At 36.9% G+C, this 15980-nt stretch overlaps 2 protein-coding genes across 6 annotated transcripts; one reads left to right on the forward strand and one right to left on the reverse strand.

Annotated features, from left to right (window-relative positions):
* Positions 1 to 4317: 4317 nt before the first annotated feature.
* Positions 4318 to 12068, reverse strand: LOC117902998 (ATP-binding cassette sub-family D member). The gene is made up of 9 exons (XM_034814721.1): positions 11936 to 12068; positions 6545 to 7186; positions 6379 to 6477; positions 6152 to 6291; positions 5923 to 6095; positions 4992 to 5851; positions 4833 to 4922; positions 4655 to 4780; positions 4318 to 4594 (listed from the first exon to the last, which is right to left on the reverse strand). The coding sequence occupies exons 2-9, from the start codon at positions 7153 to 7155 to the stop codon at positions 4495 to 4497; spliced, it is 2199 nt and encodes a 732-aa protein (XP_034670612.1). The 5' UTR covers positions 7156 to 7186; positions 11936 to 12068; the 3' UTR covers positions 4318 to 4494.
* A 249-nt stretch (positions 12069 to 12317) lies between these two features.
* Positions 12318 to 15523, forward strand: LOC117902999 (tetratricopeptide repeat protein 39B-like). 5 transcript variants are annotated; one of them, XM_034814723.1, is made up of 8 exons: positions 12997 to 13091; positions 13243 to 13563; positions 13629 to 13771; positions 13836 to 14022; positions 14071 to 14254; positions 14737 to 14905; positions 14963 to 15097; positions 15151 to 15523. In XM_034814723.1, exons 2-8 carry the CDS (start codon positions 13489 to 13491, stop codon positions 15245 to 15247), a joined length of 990 nt encoding a protein of 329 aa, XP_034670614.1. In that variant the 5' UTR covers positions 12997 to 13091; positions 13243 to 13488; the 3' UTR covers positions 15248 to 15523. The 5 variants fall into 5 exon arrangements, with proteins under 5 accessions (XP_034670618.1, XP_034670617.1, XP_034670615.1 ...); XM_034814722.1 differs by having other exon boundaries at positions 12998 to 13091; positions 13614 to 13771; positions 15151 to 15522; XM_034814726.1 differs by lacking the exons at positions 12997 to 13091; positions 13243 to 13563 and adding an exon at positions 12353 to 12504 and having other exon boundaries at positions 13604 to 13771; positions 15151 to 15521.
* Positions 15524 to 15980: the final 457 nt, after the last annotated feature.

Below are 15980 nucleotides of genomic sequence, written 5' to 3' on the forward strand. Positions count from 1 at the left end.
CGTTATATAAATCAACTTTCAAGCACAAATACAATATAACTTATATACTCTTCGAGTTCCGGGTATACAAAATTGTCATACACATACATATATAAAGCCCCAAATCTATAAAAAAATGTCTGGTTCGATGCGGCAAAATTGTGTCGGGTAGTGTAATTTTTCAATATCTAGTTAAATATATATATAAAAGAAAGTCGTATTTGTTACAACACTTATAACTCAAGAACGGCTGGACCGATTGCCATGGTTTTTGATTTGTTGGATTTGTTTCCGTCCCGAGTAGCAGAATACATCTACATAAAAACAACTTATGGCCTGTTTGTTGCGGCCTTAAAGCCAAAACTTTATTTTTTTCAGAAGACATCATGTGTGTGTTCAGAAATTTGTCTAAAAAGTTCATTTGTGGTTCATTTGTATTTGTTTAATCATATATAATATTTTTTTTATTTATTTGTTTAATTTTGTATTAATCATTTTAATAACAATGCCGCGTCCTAGAAGGTCTAATCTTTCCCAGCGAAGGCGTAATGCAATTAGGCAACGGAATATCGCGAGTCAATTATCTGATGGAGAACGAAAAATTGCACGAGAACAGCGCCGCGTTAGTATGGAGCAAAGAAGGGCCTTAATTCGTGCTTCTCAAACACAAGAGCAAAGAGAGAGAAGTCGTCGAGCTTATCGTACAGATGAACAGAGGAATAATCTTCGAAGTGCAAGAAGAAATGGTTCAAGTATGGATTTGAATCGAGCAGCGTTTCTGGTTTACCACCGCACAATTTAAAACTTAAAGTTGGCTCGGTAATCATAATGCTTAGAAATTTAAACCAACCAAAACTGTGTAATGGAACGCGTTTGGTGATAAGAAAACTGATGAGCAATGTGATTCACGCGTCTATACTTAAAGGAAAAAGGAGTGGACGATCCCATTGATGATGTCACTGTCCTGCATGTGAGCAATTGATCTATGAGCATCACCAAGTGACGATCCACCCCCAGGTCAGTCAGTGCCTCTGTGATGGCTCCCGGTATGACGTTGTTAAAAGCTCCCTCAATGTCTAGGAAAGCGATTAGGGAGTATTCTTTGACGTGAAGAGATTTCTCTACCGCCGAGATTACTTCATGGAGTGCCGTTTCCGTGGATTTCCCTTTTCGGTAGGCATGTTGAGCGCCTAACAGCCACTGAGGTTTAATGGTTGTCCTCAGCTGCAGCCCGACTAGTCTTTCAAAGGTTTTAAGAAGAAAGGACGATAGACTTATTGGTCTGAAGTCTTTTGGGGTTGTGTGAGAGGGTTTCCCTGCCTTGGGTATAAAGACTATTTTAGCCTTTAGCCAAGGGCGGGGGATTTTTCCCACTGTCAGTATCTTCCTGAAGATACTTTGCAGCCAGTTGATGGCCACGTCCCCGGCTTTTTGTAGCTGAGCCGGAATGACTTGGTCCGGGCCAGGCGATTTTTGTAGGATTTAAAGCTGTTTACTGCCCAGCTTATATTCCGTTTTGTGAGGATGTGCCCCATCGAGGTTTCCGGGCCTTCGCTTGGGGTGTCTGCCGGCTCGATGGTCGTACACCCAGGAAAGTGAGTTTCGAGAAGAATGTGTAGGGAGTCCTCGCTAGAGTTTGTCCACGTACCATCAGTTCTCTTGAGATATCCCACCGAGGAGGATGTTTTTGACAGGACCTTGCGTAGCCTTGCGGCTTCTGACGTGTCCTCAATTTCGGAGCAAAATTTATGCCAAGAGGCCCTTTTGCTCTCCTTGTTTCTTTTGTATAGGGCTAGCTTACTTTTGTAATTTTCCCAGTGCGCTACCTCGCTGCTGCTTTTGGCTCTGTTAAAGAGAGGCCTGCAGTCTTTTCGGAGGGTATCTATATGTTTAGACCACCAGGGGGGTTTCTTTTTCCCTCTTGGTTTGGTCGAGGGGCAAGCTGCCATGAAGGCCTTATTGCAAGCTTCCGTGAAATTGTCCACAAGACGATTAAGATCGTCTTGTGTATCCGGGCATTTTGGGGCTAGGGGGGGGAGTAATTCCTCCATTTTTGCGCTATACGTATCCCAGTTGGTTTTTCTTGGGTTTACATAGCTAGTGGGTATGGTGCTTTCGAGCGATAGGATTGTCTCGATGTACCTGTGGTCGGAGAAGGAGTGGTCCTCTATAATAATGATCCGATCTGACCCTTATTCAGGGATATATGTATATGGAAATCCTCTAGGGAACTGCCTTTTTAGTTGTCTCCCCTTTGTGGGCTATTGATGCTTTATGGGGTCGGTCACGTTTCCTTCTGTGCGTTATATAAATCAACTTTCAAGCACAAATACAATATAACTTATATACTCTTCGAGTTCCGGGTATACAAAATTGTCATACACATACATATATAAAGCCCCAAATCTATAAAAAAATGTCTGGTTCGATGCGGCAAAATTGAGTCGGGTAGTGTAATTTTTCAATATCTAGTTAAATATATATATAAAAGAAAGTCGTATTTGTTACAACACTTATAACTCAAGAACGGCTGGACCGATTTCCATGGTTTTTGATTTGTTGGATTTGTTTCCGTCCCGAGTAGCAGAATACATCTACATAAAAACAACTTATGGCCTGTTTGTTGCGGCCTTAAAGCCAAAACTTTATTTTTTTCAGAAGACATCATGTGTGTGTTCAGAAATTTGTCTAAAAAGTTCATTTGTTGTTCATTTGTATTTGTTTAATCATATATAATATTTTTTTTATTTATTTGTTTAATTTTGTATTAATCATTTTAATAACAATGCCGCGTCCTAGAAGGTCTAATCTTTCCCAGCGAAGGCGTAATGCAATTAGGCAATGGAATATCGCGAGTCAATTATCTGATGGAGAACGAAAAATTGCACGAGAACAGCGCCGCGTTAGTATGGAGCAAAGAAGGGCCTTAATTCGTGCTTCTCAAACACAAGAGCAAAGAGAGAGAAGTCGTCGAGCTTATCGTACAGATGAACAGAGGAATAATCTTCGAAGTGCAAGAAGAAATGGTTCAAGTATGGATTTGAATCGAGCAGCGTTTCTGGTTTACCACCGCACAATTTAAAACTTAAAGTTGGCTCGGTAATCATAATGCTTAGAAATTTAAACCAACCAAAACTGTGTAATGGAACGCGTTTGGTGATAAGAAAACTGATGAGCAATGTGATTCACGCGTCTATACTTAAAGGAAAATTTAAAGATGAGGAAGTTCTTATTCCAAGGATTCCGATGATCCCAACGGATATGCCCTTTGAGTTTAAACGAATTCAATTCCCGATTCGTCGTGCCTTCGCCATGACGATCAACAAATCACAGGGCCAATCCTTGACTATTTGTGGCCTCAATCTAGAAAATTCATTTTTTTCTCATGGGCATGCTCAAGTGTCGGCAAACCATACGCTTTATTTGTTCTTGCGCCTGACCAAAAAACAAAGAATGTCGTTTACCTCAAAGAGATTGAATGAAAATCCTATTACCATCGCATTGGATCATTGCAACCTATAGAAGATGCACAGCATAAATTCTTGCAAATATACTTCATGGGCAGGCAATATGGAAGAACAACTTGACAGGCGTCAAGGGATCAACACAGGTACGAAGAGAGCAGTTCTCCAAGATCTGCAGCAAATGCTTCATGAACATCATGCATTGGTCAGGCTGTTCAAGACTGCTTTAGAGCGCATGCCAAGTGATTGCAATTCGGTCAAGTCAATTAAATACATTTGCAAATATGTCACGAAAGGGAATATAACACGACATTCATTGACTGTTAGGCGGTGCGAAGTTCGCCGGTTCAGCTAGTATGTGATAAATAATTTTAATGTGTGGGTATATATGTACATTATATTATATTATGTAAAACAGTACAATATCGTACCCCAATAGTTGATTATGCATAATTGCATATTCTTATCTATTATTATTCACCTGGTCAACAATTACATTACTCGACGAAATCCAACTTTTTTTTCCGCTTCGAAGCAAACCGACTAAAAGTCTGATAGATTTCGGGCATTTAAATTTTTTAATGAATATTGTTTTTTTATCTATGGTAGAACTTTTTGTTAAACATTTTTTAAAGTCTGGTATTTTTTTGTAACGGTTGTAAGATGCAAGCTACTCGAGTTGTGTCGAAAAAAGAAGCACTACCTCTAAAGAAAGCGTTAAAAAAATATAAGATTTTAAAAATTCTTTAAAATAAAATACTGCCTTAGACAATTTTGACATGTAATGTGGAATATGCAATATGTAGATTAAGCGGAGAGAGTAACAAATTTTTGCACTAACCTTTTCTGTTAAAACCAAATTTTGTATATTTTGTATGTGTATTTTTATGTTTTCGATACGGTCTCACTGCTTAGGTATTCTTTCTAAAATGTTTAGTCAATTTCTCCGACAATGACAACAACACATAAAAAGCAGACATTTTAGCTTAAAAACGACAACTTAGTTAAATATTTATATGTAACTTTACATGTAAAATACTTAAAACGGTAATTAATGAAGGAACTGTTCTTTCTGCTGCTCATTGGAATCCATTTTTCTGAACCGCCAGCTTCCCAGACCGTCAAACTCCAAAATGTGTGTGTGATATTTCCTAATTTATAAAGAAAAAGATTGTATTCAAGACACAAATCGAGACACTTTAAGATCTAACCATAGAGTCGGTCTGTGTGTTATTGTCAGAAGAGTTATTCCCATGCTTTTTGCGATTTCATATATCGAGCTCTCAACATCTATAGAAACTGCGCTGGTACATTCATCAAGGAGAGCGTAACGTGGTCTAAGAAAACAAAGAGTTTATAACAGATTTTTCTTGCGAAAATTATTCTTACTTATGATAAAATAAGCGAGCTATCGCCATGCGTTGTTTTTCTCCTCCAGACAGAATGTCCTTCCAATCGCGAACAACATCAAAACTATCACTAAAAGTAGAATACAAAAATATTATTGTAAGTAGTTAATTCTTCAGGAATGATATAAGCTGTTCTTACCGTTGCGCAATGTGCTCAAGGCTAACCATTTTTAAAATTTCTTTTAGTTCATTTTCGGTTATGTTCTTGCGTTTCATATCTTCTCGGGTATCGGGGTATATTATTTGGTCACATAAGCTGCCAATGGACATATACGGTCGCTGCGGTATATAGAACATGCATGGTTTATCTTCCACGGGCCGTGGAATATGCAATTCCCCCGCATATATGGGCCAAAGTCCACTTAATATACGGAATAAGCTCGACTTTCCACATCCATTTGGACCTGTTATTAGCAAATGCACACCGGGCTCGATGCAAAGCGTTAGGCTTGGTACAACTATATCACAGTTGGGTGTCACTACTGGAACTGCTCGTAGAGTGATGGACATATTTCCGGGATCATCCGTATAAATAATGCGGCCCTTAGCAACAGGTTTGCCATCACGAAATTCAATGATACCATTCATCTCATCGTTTTCTACCACTGTTGCCTTACAATAGACTCCCTGTGCGGTCTCCTCAAACACATCCATCATTCCAGCTACTCGGTAAGTGTAACCAGCAAGAGCAACAATCTCCTTGTAAGATGACATTAATCTTTCAATGGCGTCCGCTGCAGAAATTAGTAAATTTCTGGCTGTTGTCAAATACTGAGTGCGCTCGCTAACATTGGACTCAGTGGCAGAAGAGTCAACAAGAGATGGATCACCGGCGCTGCCTGTCAGAATAGGTAACGAAACCATGATCATTCCAGTACCAGACCAGACGTATTTCATAAAGAATTGTTCGAGCATTATAAACCAAAGTTTTTGGCTAAAAATGTTGTTCATTTGATTGACAAGGCGATTGTATGCCTGCCTTAACTGCTGCATCTCCACCTAAATATTAATTTAAAAGTTAAATTATTACTTGAATTATTTTTAAGAATTTTTGGAATATTCAAACTGACCTTATGTCCTCCGTAAAAGGCGATTTCTTCAGCATTTGTTATAATGCGAGAGTGAATATGTCTAAGATAACCATATCGGTTTGCCTCTTCCGATACCAGCTGTCCAAACTTTGGTGAGACAATCCGTAAGATGTGCGCGGTTAGGGCAATAACACCTACAGACAAAGCCGGACCTAAATAGTGAGATAAATTATGTTAAAAGGCATTGACAAAAGAATAATTTATTAACCTGTTAGGATATTCGCTTTCATTTTTCTGGAAGACCTCATTAATGCTAAGCCAATTAGCATCAAGTCGAAACAAGGCTTAGTCAGGCTGCTGTACAAATGAGCCACAGAACTAGCAAATACGGAAATATCTTCAGTGAGCCTATATAGAAAACGGTAAAAAGATTAGAGGTAATAATAAAAATAAACACATCGAGTAACATTTTTTTTAATTAGATCGAAAACTCACCTATGATCCGCATTTTCGATACGTCCGTCCAAATTTGACACTCTATAGTAGTTTTGATTCTTGAAATATAATCGATATGAGTGACGTACCAAACGAGTTCTAAAATAAATAGTTAAGTGGAGTTAAGAATGGAGTTGAACTCTCCATACACCATTTTATTATTTACCGGAAGGCGAGTGAGAGTTTACTTTCCAGAAAACGTATCATTGAATTCACAAATGTAGCGGGAATAGCAATACCAAACCATTTAAGCAGAACTAGAGAAAACTGCTTAACGTCCTTCCGCACTATAAACTTAACAAGTGCACCCTCTAATGCGGCTACATAAATACTCAGGAAGGTGCGGGAAATTAAGCAAAACGTGTGTATGCTGAGCAAGCCTGTCTCGTAGCACAGAGTATTAGGTATCATAATCTTGACCAGCATTCCCAGTTGCTTTAAAAACTCTTTATTTAATCCAGGCTCGATCATTTGCTTATTGGTTTTGTTTTTTAATTTCTGTGCCACCAATAATTTTTCTGCTTCTGCTAGCTTCAAATCTTCATCGGAGCCATCTGTTGCTGATGGAGTTAGTGCCCCTGTGCTGCCTTTTGTTTTTCCCGATAGAATCTTTCTTGGGGACTGTGATTGCGTATTTCTTACATACGGAATTGTGATTTTAATGGTAAGAGCTACTATTGCACTAGTGACGAGGACGCAGCTAAATGCGTGCTTTGAAAGTCCATTCTGTTCACATTTTTCCGCTATGCGGTCAACGTATTTGGATAGAACGGTCATATTTGCTCAAAAAGTAATAAGGCTGGGGCGTCTGCAAAAAATGTATCGAAATGTATAACAATAATATTAATAGAAAATAAGCACGCTTCGAATTCCGAAGCTTTTTAAAACCCTTGCGCATCGATCTTCCTTTGCCAGGCGTAACTATAAAGAATTTAATTATGTTCAGAAGAATAGTGCTTTTCCACGTAGACTTGTTTTCCAACGTTTAGGTATGAAAATCCAACTTTAGAGCGACAATTCTTAGCAATAAAAAGTAACCGTTTTGGCTGTAAAACAAACGAGAAGGGACGTGTGAGACGCTTCTTACGCGTCACAACTTTTATACCCGGCACTCAGTACTACATCTGCACTTTAGCGGTTATTTGTCAAATTTTACATTTTTTCTTCATCTGTCATCTACATCAACAACACTAATCACGCCAACACGCTCCTTTAGCTCGCCACCCTCCCCTATAGAGTCTATAGTATAGACCAGGGCTCGGCACCCATACAATTAACGAGCCGTTTTTGCGTTTGTGTGTGAAGACGCACGCAAAACGGAACACTGGTATTGGTACGAATCACTGTCATACGCTTGTACGTGAGGGCAGCGCAGCAGAACGCAGCAGCAGCGCATTTTTACGCACCCCAGGGATAGGGCCGTGCCGAGCCCTGGTATAGACACACACTGCAGAGTCGCGGCAGAGGCAGAGGCAGAGAAGTGTCAGGGGCAGAGGCCATAAACAGCGCGAAGCAGAGTGTGAATGCTGCGGGACGGGGTGGGTTTGGCCACTGCAAATTAATTTCTTCATTGTGGCCATAATAATGATCCAATCGGATCCCAATTTGGTGATCTGAAAGATATGGTCATTCCCTACGGAATTTTTTTTTAGTTTTCTGCTATCTTCAAAATTGTCGATTTGGGAGGTTTTCGCCCTTTTGCGGAGGCGGAAGGGGCGTGGCTCATTTTTGAAATACACTTGTAACAGTGTGAGCATACAGAAGTATGCATGCAAAATTTGGTGGCTCTAGCTCTTATAGTCTCTGAGTACTAGGCGCTCATCAGGACGGACAGACGGACAGACAGACATAGACTCGGCTATTGATGCTGATCAAGAATATATATATTTTATGGGGTCGGAAACGTTTCCTTCTGTGCGTTACATACAACCGTTATTCGCACAAATACAATATACCCTATTTACTCTTCGAGTACCGAGTATAAAAACTACGTAGAAACCTTAGCCTGCCTGAGTATACATACAGCTGTGAAAAAAATAATAGCACCACCACCACAAGCAATTTTCAAATAGTTGCCCAACTCACATTTTTAACTTTAAGGAAACTTTGAGCACATTTTTAGAAAGGGAAGACTCTTACAAATCTGGGAACAACAAAAAAAATCACCTTTTTTGTAAGACTTTTAAGTTATTTAAGGAACTTTAGAGAAACTCGTAAAATTAGGCGAAAAAAATAATAGCACCACTTTTGAAAAATGGATTTAAAATTTAAAAAATGACCAACAAGTAATGAATTTCTTAGTTAACACTTTTGAACTATTAATTCTAAATCAATATTTATCATTCAAGATTTAGTTCAGTGTCCTATTTTGGCAACATCAGCTGCGCAGCGTCTTGGCATGGAATCCACTAAGTCCAGGCATAGCTTTTGGGGAGCTTTGGACCAGGACTCTTGAATTTGTTCTCAAAGTGATCCGACAGTGGTTGGTTTGGAAACAGCAACTGCCTTCTGGACGTCGGACCACAGATTTTCGATCGGTTTTATGTCAGGCGACTGTGCAGGCCACTTTAACACGTTCAGTGTTGGCCCCGAACCATTCCTTTGCTTTCATGCTGGGGCTATTTTCCGTTTGAAAGACCCATACGAGTGGAATTTCGTATTCTGCAAAGGGTAGCATTACTGTCTCCATGAAATTCAAGGACACGTGCTGATCCATGATGGTTTATAGTCAATGAATTGGCCCTACTTCATAGTAAGAGAAGCAAGCCCATACCATTAAATTCAACCTTTTATTTTAAATGGTTTTCTTTGGTGTACTGGTGTTCCTTGAACGTCTTAAGTATGATCGAGATCCCTTTTCAGTAAATAAAACACTTTTTACTCATCTGACATTAAAATTTATACGCCATTATAGGGATGTCCAATTGGCATGCTCCCTTGCAAACATTATGTGCTTAGTAATTTGTCTGGCGTTTAAAAGTGCGATTTTTTTTTGGGCAGCAGGCTTTTTTTAGGCTATGTTGTCTAAGATATTTCCAAACTTTCTAGCCCGTCGCTTTTTTATTTTAAGCTCTTTTTTTTAAGCTCGATAGCAGGCTTGAAGGGAACCTTCTTGCTCTCGCGAATCAGCCTTTTGACCCCAAAAGGGGTCATAGATCGTTTTCATCCACGTGTTTTACACTTTTCTTCATAGTTTAAGGCGTTTTTAATCATTTTATTGAAACTGCCTACCAATTGACCAAGTTCTCTGTAAGTTTTTACGTCAAACATAAATTTTTTGCAAGGGTCGCGCTTTTTCGCATTTCAGAGCTTTCCACGTATTATTGTAATGATTATTATTAGCTTTTATGATAGAAACAATGAAATATTAGTTAAAACTAATAAATACGTGGTTTATACAAAGTCTATTCCGCGAAATTACGGATATTCACTTAAAATAGTGCTAGCGGTGCTATTATTTTTTTCGCCATATTCGTGGTATTTTTTCGTAAAGTTCAAAAAAAAAATATAAAGACAGAATTTTGAAGAAAGGCAACACTTTGTTTGTTAATGGTAAATACTTAACTATATGAAAAAACTAAAAATTTAAAAAAATCGCAACAGTAATTGCTTTTTTTTTGTCCAAGAACAAAATGTGTTGTAGTGGTGCTATTATTTTTTTCGCAACGTACATATATATGTATGTATGTACATGTACTTTATATTTTGGGAGCTTTTATCTTCTCTCGTTTTTAATCACATTTTAAGAAATGGTTGGGAAGCAAGTATTGATCGTTTCGGTTCTGGATCGCACAAAAAAATTAGACATTGCTGATCAAAATAGTCTATCTACCAAAATATAATCCATGATATCTTTGCTATCTTTACATATGTATACGTATAAAAGTCAAGTGCACAAATTATAAATCTGAGTATCTTACAGTTTGGTTATTGACTATGGTATGTTTAATATGTACATATGTACATACATATATCTAAGATAGATATCGAGTAGAGCGTAACAATCGTTCCACTTTTTTTCGTTCAGTAATATTGTCGAAAAATGTGATTTGGTTGAGGCACACGACGAAACCTTCACACATGTAAGAACAGTTTTTCAAAGAAACTTTTAATAGTACAAATTAAGGACTGTCGCTGTCATTCGTATCCGTTGCTGTTTGAAGCAGAACTAGTCGATGGAATTTCGAATTTCTTGCTTAAGGCCACGTTATGCTGCTTCGCTTCAACATTTGATAACAGCCACTATCAATTAGCCATCGCGGATATCTTAAAAATTTTCTTATAAGTCGACCGCCAGACGATTTGTTTTAAATTAATCTGCTGGGCGATTTTAATTTATTCGTTAAGGACTTTTTATATTGACATAAACACTTAATGTGAACAAATTTTATGCAACTGTTTCATTTGATTTTAAAGGTGGTATGAGTAAAAACGGATTACAAATAAATATGATTTATATATAACTTTGTAATATTTGTAAAATTTTCAAAACACATTTATGTATGAGTGTAAATTAACTGTATGACTAATAATATATTTAATAATGTAATGATAATAATGATCTATGTTTGTAGGGGCCAAAAGTTTTGGTTTCCAATATAACCTATTCGATAACGTATCTAACACAACGCGGCTCACCACACAATAATGGATTGTGGATGGCAGCAATCGTAATTCCAGATTAGCCGACGGAAGTCGATAGATTATCAATTGCAAGAGGACTTTGAATCTTGTGTAATCTGCGTATACTCTTTATATTTCTAATTAATAGCTGATATGAACTTTGGAATAATAGGCATGCGACATGTCTACATGTTCATATGTACAAATTTATGTAACGTAATTAAACATATTTACGTACATAGCTTACGTTCTATGATGTATGGATGATTTTCAAATTACAAGGCCCATTCAAGTCCCATACAATGATTTTTTATGGCTGCCCGATCAGCTGTGGTTTAATCATACATATGTACATGTATTTACAATAAAATTCACGCATGTACATACATACATATGTATGTATGTACATATGCATTTTTGCACGCACGCTGTGACACTAACTCTTTCTAAAAGCTTACGAATTTCATACACACGAATGTACATATGTACATACATATGTAAAAACAATGGGATTATTATGGGAAATACAAAAAATCATAGAACATAGTTAACATTTCCTGGATGCATGCATTTATGTACTTTCTTATGTATGTATGTATGTATGTACATATGTACATATAGATGTACGTATGAGCAAGAACATGCAATTTAAGACACTTCTCGGATAAGACTTAACAAACTAGTTGTGTTTTTAATATAGGCGAATATATGCACATATGTATGTACATATATATGTACAATTGAATGTAAAATAATAATTAAAAGGCCTGGTAAATAGGCTGGTATTCGATGTATGTACATAAGTATATTTGTATATGTACACAAGTGTGTAAGTGTGTACATATATAAAAGTACCCAACTAAAGACTACCGAAAAAAACACAACTTAAGGCGCAATAGTATTTTATCTTCCTCACAAATAAATGACACTTTACCAGCGTCAGCGGAATGAGCACGGAAGAAAATATCAGTTTCACGAACTTGTTCTTTGTAATATAATAATTATAAAAGAAAATTTGAACAATAGTATAAAATACACACGAGATCCCGTCTGCAGGCATATGCATGCGGAAAACAATAAAAACACGACCAAGCAACAAAAAAGCTCAAAGCTTAATGTACATACATACATATGTACATATAAACTGAGTTTTTGTTTGTGTGTGTGAATAAATTCATACAAGCGTATACGTGCATGTATGTACATATGTATGTATGTGTAGCTCTACCCTATCTAGGTATTATGGTTTTAAGCAGATGTTTGCTTTGTGAAAATGTAAACATTATGTATGTACGTACATACATATGTACATATGTACAAACGTGTTTATTCTTAATCAGCTGTTTTCAGCTTTAGGTTGTCGATTCTTTTAGCCGGCTATAAAAATTCCACAACCAAAAGGGTTTAAAGGTTATTTTTGGTACATATAAACAAAATATCGGAAGAGAACAATCTTCACTTCTCATGTTATTGCCTAAACACTACGGATCATGGATATTTATGGTATGTCAGGTAATTGCACCTCCAAGCAACTAATTATCTGAAATTATTTTGGTAAAAAAAATTAAAACTTTATATGGTATAAATGCTTAGAGTTACACTTGCACATACATATGTATGTATGTATACATAGTGAACATACATACGTATACACATATGTGTGTACTATATAAAAACGACATATATAAAAAAGTGTGTACCTATGGATCTGTGTAAGCATACTCTTATGCACATGTAACTATATATGTATGTATGTATGTACATACATTTTCAGTATGTATGTACATACATACATATGTGAATATGCATACAATTTATGTTATAATTGTATCACCAATCAATCTAAGTTATTGCGGCATTGTTACCAAATCTGACCAATGCCCGCCCAGTTGCCTAAATCGGACAGTCTACTACAGTCTACTAAGCAACGGTACGATTTTTAAGTTTTCGTTCGAAATTATTTTCAATATTAGTCACAAGCGTATAATAATAAAACTATTATTTAAGGCATTTCCAAGATGTCGGTAACATAAGCAGCATTTCAAGGTGGTCGAAAATGGGATTCAAATGAAGAAGAGTCAGAGTCCGAGGTAAATTTATACATATGTATGTATGTACATAAATGTGGATAAATACATATGTACATAAATGTGGATAAATACATATGTACATACATTTGTGCAAACTTGTATTAAAAGTTGTCATTGTGAGTTGTAAGCTGAATTGATTTACCTTTTCCAGCAATATTATAATGCGTGGTCTGATCAATTCGATTTGGAAAGCAATGAAACAGATTTTGAGACATCTTTAGAGCACGCCGAATTGGCGTTGCAGTATTTTTTTAATAACCAATTCGACGAAGCACGAAATATTTTGCAACCATTAGCCGACATAAGCTTCTATCATTATTTGGGATGTGCAGTATTTTCTTTTCTTGAGGCTGTGCTATCCTTCGAAAATGTAGACGCTGCGTCGGCGAGAATAAAAATGTGTATAGATCTTTGTAAACTATTCCGAAAAAAGAATACTATAACGGAATCCATAGCCTGCACTTTCAAGAAGGTATTTATCCAGCGGAAAACACAATGTTTCATTTCCTAAGGCTTCTTCAGAAAAACGATTCCCAGCTTACAGACCAGGAATGCCATGCTGAGCTTTGTTTAGCAGAGGCTCTATTGATGAACGCTCTCTTAACATTTATTAAGGATGATAATCTTGGTGGTCTGATTCGCGGTAGTCTCAAAGTACGGAAATTCTATGGTAGTTTCAGGTAAGAGTGACTAAACTGCGCTTACTATTTATATTATCCGTACGTATCTCCATATGCGCAACAGAGCATGTGAGCAAATAATGAAGTCTCGTGTATGGATCTTGGATGCGGACAAGGACTCCGCGACGTCTAAAACTCATTTTGACAGTGTATATGTGTATATGGGGATTGGAACGTTCAACCTTATGATATCTATATTACCTGGACGTATACTAAAAATACTTCAAATCATTGGATTTTCGGGCAGCAAGGTATGTTTTTTGGTCAACCCTCCAGTTAAAGCATACTGGTTTTTTTAGAGTACCGGCCTGGAATACCTAAAGAAAGGAAACCGAGAAAAAGGATTACGACAGGTTCTTTGCGGACTGTCATTGCTTGGGTTTCATCTTATGGTAACTGCTATGATATGCGATCGGGACTCGGACTCCGATATACAGATGTGCGATGAAATACTAACAGCTCAGCTTGCCAAATATCCAAAGGGTGGGTGGATCCTTTTTCTAAAGGGGAGTCTTGAGCTAATCAAAGGAAATTTCTTTGAAGCCGAGTCGTGGTATTTGAAATCAGTGCATTCACAAATCGCATGGCCGCAACTTCATAACTTAAGCTTTTGGGAGCTTCTTTGGTTGAATTGTCTAATGGGGAATTGGGCAGATGCTGAACTAAATGCAACGTATCTGCTAAAAAAAATAGTAGTTGGTCACGAACAATTTACACGTATCATTTAGCCGCGGTCAAATTGACGTGCAGAACACAGACGACTGCTGCTAGTACTAGTAGCGACCCTGACATAGAGTCTCTAATGTTTGAAGTTCCTGCATTTCAACAAAGGATATCTGGTAAATCGCTTCCAATGGAAAAGTTTATGATTAAGCGAGCCATTCGTTTTGGAGCACAAAACGGAAATCTTGTGCTCCCACTTATAGAATTAATGTATCTGTGGAATATAATTAAATTTTTTAAAGCGAACTCACTTATCGCGGAAAGAATTCTACAGACGATTAATAAGGAGTTATCCCTGCTTAAAGACTCAAACAAATCTTCAAAATTATACTACGCAGACAATCGAGCCCTTTGTCTCTTGCTGCGTGGGGCTTACTATAGGCAAATGGGACCAACAAATCTTGCTCTTCAGTAAGTGTGATTCGAGCAGAAAAATTATCCAATTAAAAAAAAATATTTTGGTTTCAGAGACTTGCAAGATTGCTTAGCACAAAGTGGAATTAAGGAAGACTTCTTTTTAATGCCATATGCTTATGTTGAGTTCGCCCTATGTAACATACCTATAAACAAAAATCAAGCCATTTACATGCTACAGAATACCAAGTATGCTTAACTCGATCAATCCTATAAACATTATTACCCAACATAATTCACAGAAAAAAGTTTTCGCATTACTCGTTAGAGTCCCGGCTGCACCTGAGGATACACATGGCGTTAATGAATTTAAATGATAGTACCGAGGGGGAGTTTTAAATTCAGGATTTTTTGAACATACAACGCAAAATATTGTGTTTGTAATGTAAAATGTAAATGTAATACGATTCAGAAGGAAGTAATTCAGAAGGAAGCGTTTCCGACCCCATAAAGTATATATATTCTTGATCAGCATCAATAACCGAGTCGTTATAGTCTGTCTGTACGTCCGTCTTGTTTGACGCTTCGGTCTCAGAGACCATAAGAGCTAGAGTCACCAAATTTTGTGTGACTCATGTGATATCACACTGAACCAAGTTTGTTTTATACAAACATACATCCACTTTTGTGCACAAATACATTATACTTTATTTACTCTTCAGTACTCTACAGATATACTGACTGAGTACCGGGTATAAGTGTTGTAAAGCGTTCGTTTTTGTTACATTTATATAAATTTGTTGTATATGCGCAGAATAAAATAGGAATCAAAACATTGTAATTTTTGTTCTTTTATTGTGGGAATTGATAATTCCATATACTTATACATGCGAATTTTCTTCATATACATTATTGATTTGTAAGTATACATATTTAATTTGTATTATAATGGAAATTATTTATTGGTATTCTAACCATATAATTATTTTTGATGTGTTGGTGTAGTGCTTAGTGTGCATAGTCTGATTAATACTATAACCTTTTCCTTATTAAGTTCTGAAATTGATCGCACTTATTAGAGCAGTATAAGATAGTTAAGAATACATTTATGTTTGATCAATTTAACATTAAA

Source organism: Drosophila subobscura, chromosome dot (genome assembly GCF_008121235.1).
Source record: "Drosophila subobscura isolate 14011-0131.10 chromosome dot, UCBerk_Dsub_1.0, whole genome shotgun sequence".
Lineage (NCBI taxonomy): Eukaryota > Metazoa > Arthropoda > Insecta > Diptera > Drosophilidae > Drosophila > Drosophila subobscura.

Bases quoted from the DNA above. Each gene is read 5' to 3' on its own strand.
- LOC117902998 (XM_034814721.1), bottom strand. From the start codon at position 7,155: ATGACCGTTCTATCCAAATACGTTGACCGCATAGCGGAAAAATGTGAA. The intron at 6,478-6,544 runs GTAAATAATAAA...TATTTATTTTAG, and splicing joins AAACTCTCACTCGCCTTCCG to AACTCGTTTGGTACGTCACT. The intron at 6,292-6,378 runs GTGAGTTTTCGA...TTTTCTATATAG, and splicing joins ATCGAAAATGCGGATCATAG to GCTCACTGAAGATATTTCCG.
- LOC117902999 (XM_034814722.1), top strand. From the start codon at position 13,489: ATGTGTATAGATCTTTGTAAACTATTCCGAAAAAAGAATACTATAACG. The intron at 14,023-14,070 runs GTATGTTTTTTG...TGGTTTTTTTAG, and splicing joins TTGGATTTTCGGGCAGCAAG to AGTACCGGCCTGGAATACCT. The intron at 14,255-14,736 runs GTGGGTGGATCC...AATTTTTTAAAG, and splicing joins GCTTGCCAAATATCCAAAGG to CGAACTCACTTATCGCGGAA.